This window comes from Psammomys obesus, unplaced genomic scaffold (genome assembly GCF_907164565.1).
Source record: "Psammomys obesus unplaced genomic scaffold, mPsaObe1.curated_primary_1811, whole genome shotgun sequence".
Taxonomy (NCBI): domain Eukaryota; kingdom Metazoa; phylum Chordata; class Mammalia; order Rodentia; family Muridae; genus Psammomys; species Psammomys obesus.
The window spans coordinates 58,400,978-58,420,488 of record NW_026591086.1 but is presented as its reverse complement, the minus strand read 5'-3'; the positions used below and the strand labels follow the sequence as shown (position 1 = coordinate 58,420,488).

The window sequence follows — 19,511 nt, the reverse complement described above, 5'->3', positions numbered from 1 at the left end:
CCTGCTGTCTCCCAGGCTCCCCGGGAGTCAAGATATTCATACCTTTGAGAGCCATGGAAAGCATCTAAGGAGAGCAAGGAGAACAAGTCCAGGCTGATGTCCTGCCCTGACCACCACAGAGGCTGAGCTCTGTCCATCGTCTGCACCACCGCTGCTGCCCTCCTGCCAGGCCTGCTCAGGAGGCCACGCCTGGCTCTCCTCCCTCCTCTGCCTTTCCAGCTCCCCTTCAGGGAGTGCAGGGAGAAGCTGCCATCTGCTGCTCCAGACATGCCGGATGGAGCAGTGTTTGTTTACCAGAGGGGTCAAGGGAAGCAGACCAACAAACCTTCTCAGGGTCCTCCACAGGAGGTACCCTGGGGGAAGACACTCCATGGCCTCCCAAGGCCTGGGACCCACGATGCCTTACAAACGTGAGAAGAGAAAGCGTTATCAAGTCCTAAGGTGTGGCTTATTTGCACAGTGTTTCCAACATTAGAACGATGATACAGGCAAGAGCTTCCTGTAAATGTTGGTTCTGAACTTTCACTGTGAGAGGAAGCACCTAAAAAGACTGTCCAAATTCAACATGAAAGGGACTCAGCCAGCCAGCCAGCCCCGGGGGGAAAAGACTGTGTCCAAGGCAGTGTCTACTGCCCTGGCTTTCCGAAAGACTCGGAAAGGTTTCCTAAGCTACATTAAAAAAAAGGGAGGGAGACAGGGGGAGAGAGGAAGAGGCAGAGAGAAAGAGAGAGAAGAAAGAAAGTCACCACCAAGAATATGGTTGTTTCATTGCACAGGAGCTAGTCAGTGAGCTTGCCTTTAAAATGGCTGCTTGCCGGCATCTGTATTTTAACAGAAAAGTAGTAAGAAAAGGCCCGGAGTATCAGCCCCCAGGGAAAGAGTGAGATCACTGAAGACAAACCCCCAGAGGAAGTTGCAGAGACTCCTGGCTGCATGCCCTGCTCATTTGCAGGACAAATGCTTGTGGGCAATGAGGAGATGCTCAGGCACTATGCTCTGTCCTGCCCCTGTGGGAGAGAGGGACATTTCCAGGGTCAAATGGCCTTCTTGAGTTCTTAGCAAAAAGCTTTGAAGCAAAGACAGTAGAGCAATTATGGGGCGCTGATCTGGTCCCTGCAATCCTGAAGCCACTATCCTTCCAGTCCTCGGGATGAGTGAATCATCTGAATCATCGTGAGGCCTTGATGGCTTCCAGCTGTGGGGCGGCCTGGGCTCAAACTGTTCTTAAAGATCCCAAGGCAGGACTGTGGAGTCCGCTCCAGCCAGGGCACACTGATAGCCATCCGCCTTTCTACAGCCAGTGTAAGAAGACATCTGTTGTCCATGGGCTGAGGAGACACTCTAACCCAAATAGGAAAAGACAAATAAAATATGTGTGGAAGACATGTTAAAAGTACTAAACTCTAACTGGAAAATAAATTACTGTAGCATTTCATTGGCAAATGTTTAATGAGCACCTACTGTCTTCCCAGTTACATGGGTGGGAACATGGAGACCAGAAAGCAGGTCCTGATCCCAAGCCAGCAGCTAGGAGGCAAAAGCATCTGAATGCCACAAACCCTACCATTACACACAAAACAGCTGTAGGTATCCTAGGCACATCATTTTTTTTTTTTTTTTTTTTTTTTTTTTATTTCATGAAGTAGTATTTACTGTTACCTCACTTCCAGGAGGAGAAAGCAGGGATTAAGAAGGTAAAAACATTGCCCAAGGGAGACAGAAACAAGGATCAGCAGGAGAGAGTAGAACTTTTACCCCAGAAGTGTGAAGTGTGGTTCCACCTTGACAGCAACAAACAGGTCTGGGGAAAAAAAAAAAAAAAAGCCACTGCCTGAGGCCAGGAAGGGCACACAGGAGTTTCAGGAGGAATGGCAAAGGTTCCTTCCAGACACAGAAGTTAGAAATGGAAGAACAGCTATTAAAAATTATGAAGGTGCACACACCTGTACCCCCAGCCCTCGAGGAGGCAGAGGCAGGGACATCTGAGGCCAGCCTGGTCTACAAAGCAAGCCCAGGACAACCAAGGCTGCACAGAGAAACCCTGTCCTGAAAACAAACAAACAAAAATTGTGTGTGCATGTACACCCCTGAATATGGGGGCAGAGGGCCTCAGGGCTGTTCCTCAGCTGTCACCTACCTTTATCTTGAGACGGGGCCTTTTACTGGCCAGGAACTGACCTAGCAGGCTAGGGTGGATGGCCAGTGAACCAAAGTGGCCCATCTCCAAGTCCTCGGCCCTGAGATTCCACGGGTGCCGTGAAAGAATGTTTTTTAAACCATGGGTTCTGGGAATCTGAGTCAGGTCTTGTGCTTGAGTTTTAAAAACTCAGCTACTTTTTTCGACCCCAAAATAATTTCAAAAGATGAAAATACATGTACTACCACAGTGCCCACACAGTTGCTACCCGACGGTAGCTGGGTCAGGAGTGAGCCCGCAGCCTGCAGGGGAGCACCATTCAACAGGGCACAGCGCTGGAGCTGGCTCCTGACAAGGCCCAAGAGGAAAGAGAAACTGAATACTTCACCAAACCAGTCTGGCAAGCACAGAGAACACTGGGGAGAGAGAAGCCCCCCCCCACCCCGAGAAGGCAGACTCAGCGGGTGGCAGGTGCTTTCCCACAATTCCAGAAATTAGCAGCGTCTTTGTTCACTGGAATATGAAGTCCTAGCCAAGTCCTTGAAAGATGAATTCCTCAGCAAGGAAATTACAAAGGTACAAAAGGCCGTTTGCAATGTGTGATAAACTGGTAGTTTAAAACAGCCATTCTGAGGTTTATCTTTCCCCAAGACACTTAATTTATACTCCCTGAACAGCGTTCCGTAAAATAAATATAATCTACTGAATCATATCCCATAAATGATTAAATGACGGGTTAACACCGACGATTAGGTTTCTGGCCCTGTAGCCAACAGAAATAACACACGACTGCAGGCACTCTAAAAGCAGGTGTGTGCCACAGGGCTGTCTCTGAGCCGGTTGCTGGGAGTTCAGCACTGACTTTCCTCCTCTAGTCAGTGATGGGCGCAGAAGGGGAACACAGACATGGGGTGTGCCGAGGCCTCCCTGGCTGAAGTCGGGGGTCGAGAACGTCAGTCTCTGGTCCAGGGCCTCACCCGCTGTGGCCCACAGCTGCTGTGGCGCCTCTCTCTAGCAACAGATGCTTGAGCAAGAAGCTGGAAGAGGCTGAGACAGAGCTCTCAACAAGTGGCGGAGAGGCTAGGGGCCTCTGACAAAAAGGAGGCGAGGCCAGTGACTCCGCCCACCCCACGATTCCTTTCCTGATTGCCATGGGTGGTGTGTGTGTGTGTGTGTGTGTGTGTGTGTGTGTGTGTATGTTCACAGCTGCCATGGGAAAAGCCTGGCTCAAGGCCTTCCCAACGCTCCATACAGGAAGGCCACGAGCTCAGCTGCTCCAGTTTCCTGCGTGGAAACACAGGTACTGGGTGCTGACGGCTTTCTCAGGGTGATGTTCCGTGGGTCCAGGGCACGCTCATACCCGTGAGAAAAGAACCACCTGTGATAGCAACAAATTAGACCACGACCCACTTAGATGGCTGATCTTCCTTTCAATGAAAACATTCACACATAGATTATGTGTCTTTAGATGTAATTATACCACTTATATATCTACCAGTCATACTACATCAAACGTGATTTAGACACACAATGACATCTAGCAAGTAAACCCGCAGTGAGGCCTGTCACTTCACGCCTGGGCGGCTTGTGCACAGACAGATCTGAAAGCCAGATCCCTCAGGGACAGGGTGGGTGAGCAAGGCCTGCTGGGAGTGACCTGAGGGGCCCAGTGACCTTCCCTTTTCCAGTGGCCCACACCTATGGACACCTCCACCAACCCCTGGCTTACCGGAACTTCAAAGGCTTCCTGGGTGTCATCCAGCATCTGGATTTTCACGGTCATAAGTTTTCCTGAAGGAGTGGGCGGCTTCTGCCCTCGTTCCAAGGTGCTGACACCTGAATTCTCTGGGGCCCCCAGACGTGACGCTGGGGTGGGCTTCTGCTCTATCTCTCCCATGATGGAAGCAGCTTACTCAGTATCTGCAGGAAACCAGAGAAGAGGAAACTGTATCAGAAGAAGGTAACTCAAGAGTGTTTCCTCCTGCTTCGAGAACCTCCCCAAACCACTGAAATGTCAAATTCAGGCATTCAGGTCTCCCTGCATATTGTCCGTTTGCACGTTTGCACGCTGTGTGTTGTATTCTTTCCCAGTTCAATAGTCAGCTCTTAACTACTCATGCTACAGACTCGGCTCTGCTGTGCTCTATCATTTCCTACCTCCACTGACGACAACTCTGCCGTTCACACCTTTAAAGTCGGGTGGGAAGATGCGAACAGGGCCTGGGCTCTGTCATTAAAACCCCTAATTATCCCGGAGGAACCTGGCCGCACAGTAAACAGTGTGGCCATTCTAAGTTTGACAGGGTGACACAGAGGCTCCCTGGCTGAGAGGCGGAGGAAAGAAACAGAGAGAAGCCCGGCCTTGCTCTCGGGTCCTGAACCCTGATGAGGACCTCACCACTCACTTCTTTATTACCCTCCAGCTAGCCCGTCCCCAAAGCCGCTGGACATCAATCTGACAAAGGTGCTTTCCTAAGAACAAGCAACCCTCTTTCCCTGCTGCTGTCTCCTCCTACACAGTCTCAGACTCTGCCTGAACCCTCTTCCTTCAGCCAAAAGTTCTGCAACTGCTTTGAACTGCGTCATTTCCTGGCCAGTGGGTGCAGAGTGTGGGTGCTGTTGTCCACTCATGCTCAAGATGGCTGCTGCATGAGTGGCAGTCAGCAGGACGACACACAATGGCTGCACACGGTTTCTCTGGAGTGAGCTGTCAATTCAAGATCTAACAGTTAGGGGTAGGGAGGACCTCCCTCCGGGGAGCGGGGAACTGACCTCAGTCTGACCACAAACCTTGGATAACACACACACAAAACCCAGGACGTACAGATGGGAACGACATTCCAGGGAAGTGAACGGTGCCTTGTGGGAAGGTGGTGTGGGCCTAGAAAGATGGCTGCTGGTAAAGCCCTTGCCAGGCTGATCCCCAGCACTGAGGAAGCAAAGAGAGGATGATCCCTGGAGCTCTGGATAACCATCAGGGATCAGGGATCTCCAGGTTGAGAACCTGTCTCCAAAATAAGGTGGGAGCAACTGAGGAAGGCACTCCACACGGACCTTTGGCCTCCACACACACAGGCACATACAGAGGAAGGGCTGCTGGAGAAGGAAAGGTGGAAGAGGAAGCCAGGGGGAGGAGGTGGCAGGCTGGAAGGAGAATGCACGTCAAAACTGAACCGCTAAAGATGAATTTTGACAACGGGCTAGAACCTGGCTGTGGAGACCCTCCATGCCGGGAGGAGAACAGTCTTTACCCTGGAGGCCGTGCAGAGCCACAAGGATAAGATCAGTGATACCACAGAAACATGACTTTAGAAAAATGGGCTGGAAGGTGACACGTGACATGGGAAATAAGAGAGTGGGTCCAGGTGGCTGTGATGGCTTGCACAGAGGAGACGGAGACAAATGTCACAGGATGAGCCTACCTCTTCAGACAAAGTAACCCAGTGCTGCTCGTGGCCAGCGGGATGATGCGAGGACAAAAACATGCATCAGAAGAGGAAGCAGTGGAGGTGACCCTGTCCTAGGCTTTCCTGGACATAAGGATGGACAGACACAGGCTCGGGGCATGGACCACCTTACGGACAAGTAAAAGTCATGGGTATAAAGAAGGTGATTACTGAACCCCTGAGGTAAAAGACTAACCCTGTCCCGTCACAAGGGTCAGCGGAGGACAAGAAGTCAGAAGAATGGAGGGAGAACAGAGGCACTCAGTAACCGAGTTGGCCGAGGAGGGGGCCCACAGAATCCCTGGGTGACAGTATGGAGCCAGCGTGAGCGCCGATCGCTGGGAACAGCCTTGGAAGCCTCATTCCAGCCCTCAGCCCTACCCTGCCTACAAACGCAGCCTTGGTTCTTCTCTCTGGAGATGACCATCTTCTTTCCCAAGATGCACGAGTGCTCTCCCGGCCCCATGGTGTCTAAGCCTCCAGGAGTCAGCGGCAGACAGGCCTGGTACCTGACCTCCTTTCTCTACAGCCCTCAGTGAGCCTGTTCCTCACTGCTTCTGAGCACTGCTGTTTCCCAAGCGGAGTCAGTCACACTGTTTCTGTGCTTGCACTCAGACCGTTGAACAGAGAGAGCGCTGCTCAATTCACACAGAAACCCAGCCACAAGCTTCACATCCTCAGCAAGCCCAGGGAACGCCGTGCGATGCTGGCAGGGCATGAACCAGGAACCACAACTGACACCTGACATGCCACCTGACCAAGGAGCCACGGTCCAGCAGAGCTGCCTCCCGGTAAACTTTTAACTCACCAAAGCCTCGCACGCATCAGCTTTAACTGGGCTCTGGGCTCTTCTGTGCCCTCAACCCCCGGACGCCCTGAGAACAGGAAGAACAAGTCACCAGTCCCTGGGCAGTCCACACCTAAGTAAGGAGCTTACAAAGCAACTCTATTCTTCACATTTCTCGAAACGTTACTTCAACTGAATAGAGGAACACAATTTTTATCTGGCAGAGAAACAATGACAGAGTAGAGCTGTCACAATATCCCTGCCTAAAGAGTTCCTCTTGGAATTTACCCAAAGAGCAATAAAGAGCTCAGCACAAAAAAGCACACTCCTTTCCTGAGACAGCAGACGTGGGATCCCAGGGTGACCAGACGTGAGTGAAGGTCAGACAGAGGAGACGCGAAATGCCTGGCTCTGTCCCACTGCGGGTCTCTGGCTGATAGAAAGCCTGTTTCTCCAAAGCACACAGAACACCCCTGGCCAAACCAGCAGGTGTCCTCAGAACAGGGGCTGATGTGCAGAACAGCTTCCCTGGGCACGGACAGGATAGAGTCAGGAGCCACAAGGAAGCCATGTGGAAGGAAAGCCTGAGGCTGAGGCACGGGAGGGAAGGATGAACTGGCCAGGCTCCACCTAAGTCTCCATCAGGCACGCCCAGGAGGTGTCTAAGAACCCAGAGCAGCAGGGGCAGTGGCCTGTCAGTCACCTGGCGAGACTCCTACAAGCAGCCGCTGATGAAAAACAAGCAACCACCTAAGAGCCACGGATGCTGAGGATGCTGATGCGGCTGTGAGGAGAAGCAAGCGGCAGGCAGGGCAGGGCATACTTGCAATTCCAGCTTTGGGGAGGTTGACCCACAAGTGCTATTAGGTTTGAAACAGCCTAGGCTACATAGCAAGGCACAATGTCTCAAAATGACAAAAGCAAAACACGAAAGCAGTCCTTACAAATGTCAGGATATCACCAATCATAGAAATGGCACTCAAAAGAGATTAAAATTCTGCCCAAAGTGGGCATGGTGGCACACAACTGTAATCCCAGCACCCGGGGAGTGGGGGTGGGGCAGAGGCAGAGCCAGGGTGTGGTCTGCAGCTCAAGGCAGCTCCACCAGCTCAACTGCCCAAACATAAAGCCACCAAGTCACAAAACTTGATAAAATTAATGAGCCCCTAAGCAAAAGTGTATGAAGGTTCTACAAGAAACCAAAGACATCAGCAGGAAACAAGGACAGAGGCACCCAGGGTAATAAAAAGAGAAATAAAATTCCTAATCCCAAATCAGAAACATTCCCCAAACCAAGCTCTTTTGCAGGCAGTGTCTCCCGAGCTAACTGGTGACCCTGGAACTTGCTTTGTAAAGCAGCCAGCCGGCCTACACAGAGGTCTGCCTCCTCTGACTCCCAGTGCTGGCATTAAAAGCTCACCCCAACATGCCTGTCCTAAATCCAAAACTTTAGCACCAGTATAATGTCCCAGCTGGAAAATGCCACATCTGACCCCGTGTATTTGAGTGGAAACACTCAAAATTTACCTTTGGGCTATCTGCATAAGATAGACTAACAATCAGTCTTGGTTTTAGACTGTAATATCCCATCCCAAATATTCCAATATCTAAGAGAATCCAAAATCTATCCATTTGAGGTCTCAGAATTTGGGATAAAATGTCTCCAGTGAATATCATGAAAATATAGGACAAATGGAAAGTGGCTAAATGGAAATGGAGCTAATTACTGGTAAAATTATGGGCACCTAAAGGAAAGTGAAGTATACTCAGAAGTATAAGGGTTGAAAACAGGAAAAAAAATAGCTACGGAAGACAGAGACATAATCTGTGTTCCCCTGAAGACTCAGAAAAAGAGAACAAGGTTTAAAAACAGAAGAAAGAAAAGGTTGTTTAGGGTATGATTTAGGAAAACATTCCAGAAACGAAAGAGAAGTTTCCATACTAAAAAAGCACAATGGGGGTGGGGAGACTGCCACCAAGCCCAGTGGCGCAATTTCCGTCTCCGGGAGCCACAGGACGATGAAAAAACTGGCGTCACACGGCACGCCACAGCCTGTGGACACCGACGCTCAGACAGACAGAAAATTAAACACCCGTAAAAAAGCGTATCACATCTACTACTAAGGAAACCATCACCAAAACACCTTGTGAGTCTTCCAAAATGAAAAAAGACTAAGTGCCAAAATGTCCCCAACATTTGAAGAATCAAAACTTTAAGCCAGGGCAAAGATTCACCCCAATACACAAACCAAATGCGTGAAATTGGTGAGAATTTTGAGGAATATGACCCACACTTTTAAATGAAAACTACTAGAAAATAAAACTTCAGGAAAACTAGTAGCCACACAATGAAAAATAGTTAATCCAAAAGTCCTGTGTACTCTAAGAGAAAGGCTGAAACAACAGCAATGGCTGAACTAGAGCTGAGAACATAAAAATAAAACTAATACTAACTCCTGAAAACACAAAAATAAAACAAAAAACTTGGCGGAGAAAGTTGAAACCCAAAATGCTGAAACTTCGTGTTTCAGAACTGCAACAGGATCTGTCTCCAGAGAGGCACAGAGAGCTGGTAAGGCTGACCGTAATTTAGCATCCAGACCATCAAACCTTCCCTGCCAAGTCACAAATTCCACTCTCAGGCATCTCCCCAAGCCAAATGAAAAGGGGGGAATGGATGGATGGATGGGTGGGTGGATGGATGGGTGGGTGGGTGGATGGATGGGTGGGTGGGTGGGTGGGTGGAAAATGGTTTACAACATGAAAGAAGCCAGGGGTAAACAACTCTACACATACGATCGTTTCCCTGGTACACAGGAGGTCTGGAAGGTTATACACCCAGTGCACACACACAGACACCCATGACAAGAACTCCTGGGTGCTGACTGTGTGAGGTCCCTGCAAACAACTACCTCACAGTTCATAGTGCTGAGATAAGAATGCCAGTGACATTCTTTTATGCATTGCATAAGAATGCAAAAGCAACTGGGCAATTTCTTTTTGCAGAGAGGGTATACCAGAACCCAGAACCCAAAACCGGGTTGGTGAATACCTGACCAAAATGGCCTCTGTCTTCTATCCTTGATGTAGGGTGGAGCACAACCATTTGAAGGGACTGGCTTACTGGCTCAGAGGAAAAGGAGGAGACTCAGGGAATGCGGCCCCTTCCAGACTCACTATCTTTGGTAGAAAGAAAAAAATTCCCAGAATACTGAGACCGCTCACTCCTAGGATAACCACTAAAAACAGGTTGCCTGGGGCTAAGACGGGGGAAGGGTTGACCAGAACCAGCACAAGGGGACACAGTCTTTTTGGGGCAACAGGAATATCCTAAGTAGGCGAGGGAATGGTCACGAGCTGTAAACTCCCGGGAACAAGCTTTGGGTTGAGCGAAGGGTGCGGAGAGCAGCGACACGGGTGGCTTCGAGTCTGTGGGGGTTTGGCACTCTTCTGTCACCGAGACCCAACACCAGACATGAGGCGGCTGCAGGGAGGCGTCATTTGGGCTCAGGGTTGAGGGGACAGTCCAGCACACGAGGCCCTGGAACAAATCGAGGCTCGGCAGGGCGTGTCTGCACCCTATCACGAGGTAGTGAAGGAAAGAGAAAAGCCACGTGCACAAAATGGTTGAAAGACCTTGCCTCAAAAATACGGGGTAGAGCACCATTTCCCAACTGGGGGTCACCTATGACCATCAGAAAAGGCCACAACAGTAGCAAAATCACAGTTATGAAATAGCAACAACAAAAAGTTTCTGGTGGGGCCACTACAACATGAGGCGCTGTATTGCAGGATCACGGCATGCAGAGGGCTGAGAAGCACTGGTGAGCCAAGAGAAGACGCCAGCGCCCCTCTAGCCTTCACACAAGTGCGCACAGAGGCCAGTGCTTTGGCTCATCAGGTAAAGGTGCCTGGTTCACAGGCCTGACACGCACTAGGAGAGATCTGGCTCCTGAAAGCTGGCCTCACCACAGAATTAAAGCAATGAAAAACTCCTTTCCCAAAATTCTCCCCTGTACACATTCTACTGGGAAGCCAGTAAGCAATGTCTCCTTTCTCTGCCCTGCAGTGGGTTCTTAACGAAAATCCCGATCTAATCCATTGCAGGTGAACTGTCCGGACATGAAGCTGCGCCTCACTGTCCTTCACAGTCCACGCCACCTCAGCGTGGCCCGGGCGCAGCGGGGCGAACCTGCAGCCTCACCTCCCTCCCGCACTGCTCTCCCCACTCTTTCCTCACCACCCACGACCTGTGTCTTGAGAAGCCTCTGAGTGTTCTGACGTACACGCTGGCCTGGGCACCACTGCTCACTTGTATTTTTTGTTCCTTTGAGGCAGGATCTCATGGTCCCACACTGGCTTGGAACTCATTACACAACCGTGAATTCCTGACCCTCCGTCCTCTCCCTCCCAACCGCCCCATGTGCTGGGATGACAGGTATGGCCCACCTCGCCAGCCTGGAATCTCAGTTCTCACACTCAGAGGTTCCAGGGTGGTCCGTGCAGATGTGTAAGCCCGTTGTCGGTAACAGGTCTACACAAACGGACCACTTCACTGTAAGCTCACCTGCCCCCTGAGGAACTCTCACACACACACTGAATGCACTGTGCTACCTCGGTTTACACTGATTTGAGTGAGCGCAGTTCCTGCATTGCCAGGGTACGCAGTGACAAGCGCACCTGGGAACCGAGACCTCTTTTATCCAGGGCAGGGAAAAGCGAAGACAGAAACAGTAATTCAACTTTTGATGACAGTTGCAGATTCTGACTGTCAACAGTCTTGGGTCTTATTCTGCTTCCACTAAAATGATAGAGCGCCATGGCCAGAGGCAACCCTTGGGAGAAACAGCTCGTCCATCTCACAGCTTCTGCTCCAGCCATCACCAAAGGGAGACAGAGCAGGAAGTCCACGCAGGAACCTGGAGGCAGGGGCTGTGGAAGAGAGCCATGTTGCTCACAGCCTGTTTTCTGACTGATCCCAGGACCATCTGGCCAAGGTGACACCTCCTGTAGCTGGACCTCCCACATCAGTCACTGATGAAGAAAATGCCCCACAGATCTGTCTACAGGCCAGTCTGGTGGAGGTTTCTCTTCCCAGAAGATGAGCCAGGAGAGGAAACACGTCAGGGGAAGATGGATTCCTGTGAGGGAGCCACTGGCTGCCAGCCCTGTCAATGTCAGAGTGATGTCCCAGAAATAGAACCCTGGCACATTGGTTAAACTGAGCCAACCTCAACCTCCCTGATCACAGCCCCCCGCCTGCACGGTCCGCCTCTCCCCTGGCCGCCTGGCTTGGCTCAATGCTCATGGTAATGGCTCGTCACCATGAACGGGCACTTACAGGCCCCTAAGCACGGCAGCCGCACTCCACAGACGGGAACCGGATGACTGTGCCCTTGTGAAGGCAGAAGAGAGAGGGGCCACGACTGCAGAAGGAGCAGGCACTCCGGCTAACTACAGGAGCCCCACATTTAGTGCAGATGGGGCGCACTCCTTGAATTCTCAAGTCTCAGACAGGCTAAAGAACTGTGACCTGAGCTGGACCCTGACAACAGGGTGACAGGCGGGACATGGGGGTGCAGTCCTGTAATTCCAGAGCCTGAGAGGTGGCCAGAGGAACACTAGGAATCGGAGGCCACCCTGGGCTCCACGGGGCTGTGTCCGCAAGGGAGTGGTGGAGGGTGGCCAGAGTAGGCCAGGCACACGTGTCAAGCAGCACTGCAGAGCAGGAGCTGGCCAGGCGGTAGGCCTGGTGAGCAGAGGCAAGACAGTAAGGGGGACTGAGAGGTAGCGAGACCTCTCCGGAACTAAGGATGAAGCTTTAAACAGGCCTTTCCCTGAGGTGCCGTGTGCTCCCACCCAGCAGCTGACAGGCGGAGGACACAGCTATCTCAGTCTATACTTAATAACGGTTTTCACAGCCGTCCTTAGGAAGACTGACCAGACGGAGCATTTTCCCACGACTTCACGTCTGCTCAAGTCTTTCATGAGTGTGGTACCCCTGGGCAGGGTGACGGTCGGGCCAACCTCGATGATGGTAAGTAAGGTGTGTCCCTTGTCTGAGGCCACAGGTTGGACAACTGTACAACAAAGCCAACAGCACACTTCAGGAGATGGGGCCCCAACATCCTCTCCGTTTATATGGACCTCCTTCCCTAATCTTAAAGACTACAGTTGTATCTTCTCCAAATGAGACAGGTCAGAATCGTACAGCACACAGCCTGCCCGGGTGTCCCACTGCTGTGAACAGACACCTTGCCATGACCAAGGCCACTCTGACGAGCACAGCCCTCTAACTGGGGGACTGCTGAGTTTCACGGTGGGAGCATGGGCTGCACACGGGCAGCCATGATGATGGAGAAGCAGCTGAGAGCTTTACCCTCTACGCTCAGACAGCAGGCAGCGAGCTGGGCACTGGCTTCTGAAACCTCTTGGCAACAGTCCTTCTCCAACAGGCCACACCTCCTACCGCTTCCCAAACAGCTCACCAAGTAAAAACAAGTGAGCTAGGGCCATTCCCACTCAAATCACCACAGGGACTCTTGTTGCTGGGTGTCTGTGGCAGGCCGGCTCACTTCCTTACGTTGGGGAACAGCCCACTGAAGGGTGTACACCACCTGTCCAACCTTCCTGCCGCAGGACATCACGGCAGGCAGCTCCCAGGCCCCTGGCTATTCTGAGAAACTTTCCAGACAAGAAGTGGAAGGGAGTAGGTGTGACTTCCAAGGAGGCAGGCTGGGTATGACAGGCCATGCTGTGGGGTTCAACGGGCAGACACCATCGTTTCCAGCCCTGCCCAGCTCCTATCTTAGGCCCAGCAGGTCATTCAGCTGTCCTGACTTGTCAGGTAATTAAGCTTATCTCAGAGGCCTAGAAGATAGTGTGTCTCCTTCAGTTGGTGAGAAAGTGGAAGGCTTAGTAACTAATGACATGTGTCTGAAATAAGCAACACCAACACACACCATATTAGCCGTTTCCTTCAAGAAAGGAACAAAGCGGCATTTGTTTCTCAGTCAAGCCGACCTACTCCGAGCAGTCTCATTATTTAACAAAGTATTCAGTAAGACCTTACATACCATTTGCCATCTCTAAGACTATTGAGGCTTCGTGCTCTCTAGAAATCAGTGTCTGGGGAGAGGCTCCTCGTCCACCCAGGAGCCACGGCCAAGGACCACAGCAAACAGAGGTACTGGGTCAGGGCTGTAAGCTTAGCACATGAAAAGTGGAGGCAGGAGGATCATAAATTCAAGGTTGTTCCCAATTATACAGCATGTTCAAGGCCAAACTCAGCTACTAACGTCTCTACCTCACAAAGGAAGAAACACGCCGGGCACAGGCCACACACCTGTAATCCCAGCCCTCAGGAGGCAGAGGCAAGAGGATCTCTGTGACTTCAAGGCCAGCCTGGTCTACAAAGTGAGTCCAGGACAGCCAGGGCTACACAGAAAAACCCTGTCTTGAAACAAACAACAGCAAAAAGAATAACAAAATATACAAATAAAAATTAATGCCCAAACTAAATGTTTTTCTATCTGTGTCATATTCACAAACAAAAACCCACTTGCCTAAAGCCTGCCAAATCCACACAGTGTGAATGAGGCCCCCCCCCTCATTTGGTCTACGAAGCCATTAAAGATAGACTCCTCCACTCTCCAACAGACAACGCAGCATTACCATAATCCAAATGACACAATAAAACACAAGTGTAAAGGGTACTGTGTCCTTCCTTTAGAATCAATGATTAATTACAATAGCGAAATGTCAAGGAAAATATATATAATAAGAAAGTCAAACCCCTTGTGAAATAATGAGGAAGTTTAAATGTCAGCCTGGTTGGCACATATTCCATTAGACAGACACCGTTGTCCGTGTTAAAAATTTATGAATAGGAGAGGCACACTGTCGCTTAGCCTGCTTGGGGGTGGAGCCATCAACTCCAGCCAGTGGGCGTGAGGAGCTCACAGCAGAGTGGTGACCAGGGTGGCCACAGCTGCGTGGACAGGAGTCCTCTTCAGGGAGATTCCTGCACTGCATGCCCTGGCACCTCCCAGCCTGTGAGGCCCGAGGCCACCTCAGCACCACCACAGGAGCTGGGAGAGGTGCAGGCAGGAGTGGCTGGAACCCCAGGGGAGGCCTAGCCCCTCTGTCCCGCTTCTCAGGGAGGAAACGTCAGCAGGCGGACTTTGGCGGGTTCTCTGCGGCAGACGCGGCTGCCATGCGGAAGACGGTAACTCGGAAAGCAGGTGCCAGCGGGAGGGGCCCGCCAACCGCCAACTGTCCGCTGGGTGAACTGGTCGACTTACACAGTGTTTGGTAAGCTGTTTCCACTTCAGGACCCCTCAAAATACCTGGAAACCTTCCTCACACTCACTGACAATAGGATAAACACTATGCGCCCAGGGTCAGGGACACAGAGGAAGCGTATCCCCTCAGTGCCCAGCGGCCTTCTGTGCTGGGCCATCAAAGTACTGCCCAGCCAGGACTATGGAAGGCCTTCCTGAGCCTTGACGTCAGACAAGACACAGGCAAAGTCATCGTCTCTCGGGAATTCACAGCGGCGTGCTTCAGGAAATGCTCAGGGACATGGCAGATGCTGTACAGAGAGCGTCCAGAGCCACTGAGACAACGCTGCCTTCCCAAAACCAAAACCGCAGAACACAGCAGTGGGCTAGCACAGACACAAGCTGGACCTCACCCTCAGCCCCGTGTCACCAAAGGGCAGGCCGTGCGGTGGGTGTGGGGATGGGATGAAAGAACTAGCCAGCATTTGTGGAGATGTGAGAGCCCAGGGCCTGATGCCATGGCCGCCGACACTTCACCTTCCCACAAAGCCCTTCACTAAACACTTACATATCACGTCCCCAGGACTCCAGGCAGGTGCTTGGAGAAGAGAATGTGTCTGGCAGCATCCACGAAAAACTTGAGTCAAAAACTCAAGTAAAAGGAAGGCTAAAGAAACTGGTCCCACACCCAGCTGTTCTGCTTGTTATTAACAGTGCCTCCCTGGACAAGGCACTGACTCTGACCTCCAAGAGGCTCCGGGGGCCTCTGAGGTAGCATCCAAAGTCTAGAAGGAACCAGGCACTGTGTGAACTTTTCCTGAGACGTGAGCAAACATCTACTCCATAAGACAGACTAGAGAAACAATTCTACCAAAATACAGCTGGGTGGGCCAGTGAGTTTATCAGACCCACTGACAGAGCAGGTGAGTGCTGACTTACAGGCGCCTGGATGAGGCCAAAGCATCCCTGCGGAGCTTCACATATTATGGACGTTCCTTAGCTGGAGAGATGGAACCCTCCTCCAGTCAGCCTTCCACACGCTATATGCTGCAGAAGCCTCGAGATCAGGTGGTTGGGGCAAAACGACATCCAGCTCGGAGGGCAATGTAGGAAGGAGCTGACTCCCTGCCAGCCCACTCCCACAGCAAACTCTGACAGGCCTGAGCGCAGCTATAAGCACACACAGCTGTTCTGGTGAGGGCGTAAGTCCGGTTATCCTCAGAAGACTCCAGCAGGCACAGGGCGAACACGTGTGTCTAATCCAGCACTCAGGAGGCAGAGGCAGGAGCTAGCCTTGGCTACAAAGTTACTCTATACCCAGCCAGCCTTGGCTACAAAATAACACACCAAACAAACCAACAAACCGCAGCAAGCCAGGTTAAAAATCTCAAACAGAATCAGGACAGTAAAGAAGGGTGGACTAGAGGCTCAGCAGGCACACACATATGCTCGTGGCTGTCTGTATGGGGGTCTTTCCCAAGTAAGCCCCATTAATTCTTGGAAGATCCCTACAGTTTTGAACGCCGTTACTGTAAAAATTTCCACTCTAACCTTAGTCTTATTCTACTGTTTAAACTGTGATTAATAATTATCTTGATCAGTACTAACAATCGACTGCAGCTAATCAGCAACCTAAAGCAGCCACAGGTCAGTGAAGAAAACAGGCTTCTACTGAGAAGGCACCAAGATGACCGCTGCACCCACAATCTCCATAGCACCTTTGCTGCCACACACACCCATACCGACTGTCCACAGAGCAGTAGGAAACAGCAGAAAATTTGCTCAGAAAGCACGCAGGCAGTGAGGCTGAAGAGCATATGAATTCTATAGTGCTTCAGAGATGGAATGCACGAAGGGCTTACACAAACAGCTCACTGTTTTAAAGACTTGGAAGCGGAAGCAAGGACTGTAGAACCTGACAGCCTCGTTGGGAACAAGCCAGTTCCCGTCCCTGACGGGTTTCTAGGCTGGGAGATGAGGAGACTGTCAGAGCATGGTGTGGCTGCATCTCAGAAGAGCCGGGCTGTGCCCGGCCGTGACAGTGGCGGGTAGGTGGGCGGCTTGTAGAGTGTGTCCCAGGAGCCTGGAAGGAAGGGCATCTTCATACCCTCAAGAGCCTGCATTCCTGTAACCTCGGCCTCCGACAGCCCGGGGCACTGAGGCCTCCCCAGCATGAGGTCGGCTTCCTGAAGGACAAGCCTGACACAGACAGTACCGGGAGGACATGGAACAGGGCACACCGAGCACCAGGCAGCACTTCACCCCCCACCTGGCATGGAGGAGGCAGCGGGCTGCTCCCACTGGCACACCTGTGTGAGGGGAAATAAACCCGGTCTGTTTTCTGGTGACTCAGCATCCATAATTATCAGAAGCCAAGGATTAGCTGTTCATTTCACTTGTGAGACTGCTGAGCCCTGACACACACACACACATATATACACACGTGTGGCCACACTCACATTAGCACACATACACACAAGACACACACACGTACAGAGGCATCTAAATGTTGCACACTCATGCATGCACACACAGGCATTTACACACACACACTCGGACACATGCACAGCTTGTAGCTGAGGTAAAGAACTGGACAGTGATCTCACTTGACAGAAACAACTTGAGCCGGCACGGTGGCTCAGCCTGCAATCCCAGCAGGTAGGGGTGCAGGGGAAGTGTGCCATGCCACACGAACGATGAGTCACAGACTAGGAAGTGTAGTCCTTGAAAGAATGAAAGGGAGGAAGGAGGGAAGGAGGGAGGAAGGAAGGAAGGGAGAGAGGGAGGAAGGAAGGAAGAAAGGAGATAGGATGGAAGGAAGGAAGGAAGGAGGAAGAAAGGAGGGAAAGAAGGACGAAAGGAGGGAAGAAGGGAAGAGAGGAGGAAGGGGGGAAGGAAGGAAGGAAGGAAGGAAGGAAGGAAGGAAGGAAGGAAGGAAGGAAGGAAGGAAGGAGAGAAGGAAGGAAGGAAAGAAGAAAGGAAAGAAGGAAAAGGAAGGAAGAGGAACTCCCAGCGAGAAAGCGCCTCCATCAGATTGGCCTCTGTCCTCTGCCTCCCATTCCCGGCCTGAAGGCCTGCCTGTCCCACACTCCTGTCACCAGGAAGTCAACTTCGAGGTCCTGCCGGAAGGAGGAGGCCAAGCAGGCACAAGCTGAACTCTTCCACACCGTGAGCTAGAGCAAATCCTCTTTGTTCAGGTCAGCCATTTGCTCACAAGAACTCAACAGGAAGTGCTGACAGTGGGCAGTGGCCACGAAGGCCACGTGCTAGGGATACTCGGGATTGATAAACTGGAGGGAAAGAACCCGTGAGACAGAAGTCAAGCGCCGGAGGGCCCGCATGAGAAACTGATGGCTCGGGTGTGCCAGCTCAGCACGGGGGGGGGGGGGGGGACACGGAACACTCACACTCTTCTGGGCAGCAAGTGTGGCGGACCGGGTGGGCCTCGAGAGACCCTGTCTCAGAAAACGTGACAAGTAGCTGAGGAAGACACTAGGAGCTGACCACAGGTTTCCAAGGGTGTGCGTGACACATTTTCTCCTAGGGAAATGAAACACACTCTCCCCAGATAGAAAGCCCCCAACAGACCAAAGTTCGGACACCATCAAAGTCCTTGGTGAAACCCGAGTTTCATCGGGGCTCCTTACAGGAGCGGGACTGACACAGACGGCCGCATCCCACTCACTCAGAAAGCTGGGGCGGTGAGCACACTGAGCTCAGCAGGTTGGACAGTCCTTCCCCAGTGCCTCAGCGAGCCTGAGCCTCTTCCAGGCCGGCAGTCGGGTCTCCCAGCCTCTGTGCGGCCTGGCCCGGCTGAGAGTCCTCCTCCCAGCTTAGCTGTTTGAGAGGGACTCAGAGCTTTTGTGCTTTATCTGACCAGTGAGGCTGGTCATTTTCCGTAACCTCCCAGAGCTGTTTTGAGTAGTTCCCCTTCCTGCTTACAGAGCTTGCCTGAGGATGGAGTGTCTCATTCTCACAGGAAACTGTTACATAATACAGGCATGCAGGTACACCTGTGCACACAGTGCACACACGAGCGAGCGCTCGAGCGCGCGCGCGCACACACACTACCTGTGTCCTTACATTAAAAAGGGAAAACAGCAGAAACACACAGCACAAAAACTGAGCATGCATCCTTTATGAACTGGACCTGAGCCACACAGGGGCCATTTACATAGACAAAAGCCATTTAAGAATTACGTATAGGGTAAATTTAGGAGACAGAGAAAAACGGATTCTGAGGCAGGAGCCTCTCCAAGCTCTGCTTTCTAATGAATATATCTTAGGGAGTGCAGGCAAAGAAAAGGGGACATTTTCCAGACTTTCACCATTTCTTAAGACACCTCAGAACCCATCTTCAGACATCAACACGGTAACTTCCTGCACTCAACTTCTCACATGGGTACACAACAGCCTCGAGGCGAAGAGAACACTGTGAAATGAGATGGAGTGGGGACAACTTTAATCCCACCACCATTACGATCCAATCAGCTCAACTCAAGGAGAATTCATGGGAAGCCCTGACAGGCAGGGGCCTGAGACAAGACCGGGCGGGGCCAGCGACAACGTTCACCAAGCACAAGACCAGTGAAATAAACCCGAAGAGCGGAAGCACGGAGCTCTCACCTGAGCAGGGCAGGAGGAGGCTTCGAGGTTCGAACCCCCTTCGCTTCTTGAAGAGCGACCCCAGAGCTCAGAGGTTGCTCCCCAAATTGTGAGGGTTTTATCCACATATGAAATCTTACCTGGAAAACTGAAAATAAAACATGCAAAAACGATTTATGACACAAGGCTCCCAACTCACTTTGAAATGTAAAACACCTCTGATGCATTTAGGAAGTCATTTTTAACACTCGAGA

The 19,511-nt window shown here is 51.6% G+C and overlaps 1 protein-coding gene across 4 annotated transcripts in view; it reads right to left on the bottom strand.

Moving 5' to 3' along the window:
* Farp1 (FERM, ARH/RhoGEF and pleckstrin domain protein 1) overlaps positions 1-19,511 on the bottom strand; it is a 192,855-nt gene that overhangs the window by 145,279 nt on the left and 28,065 nt on the right. For all 4 annotated transcript variants that reach the window (XM_055609581.1, XM_055609582.1, XM_055609580.1 and 1 more), the window contains exon 2: positions 3,867-4,057. In XM_055609581.1, coding sequence (XP_055465556.1) covers positions 3,867-4,034 — 168 coding nt within the window. In that variant the 5' untranslated portion in view covers positions 4,035-4,057. The remainder of the gene's footprint in view (positions 1-3,866; positions 4,058-19,511) is intronic.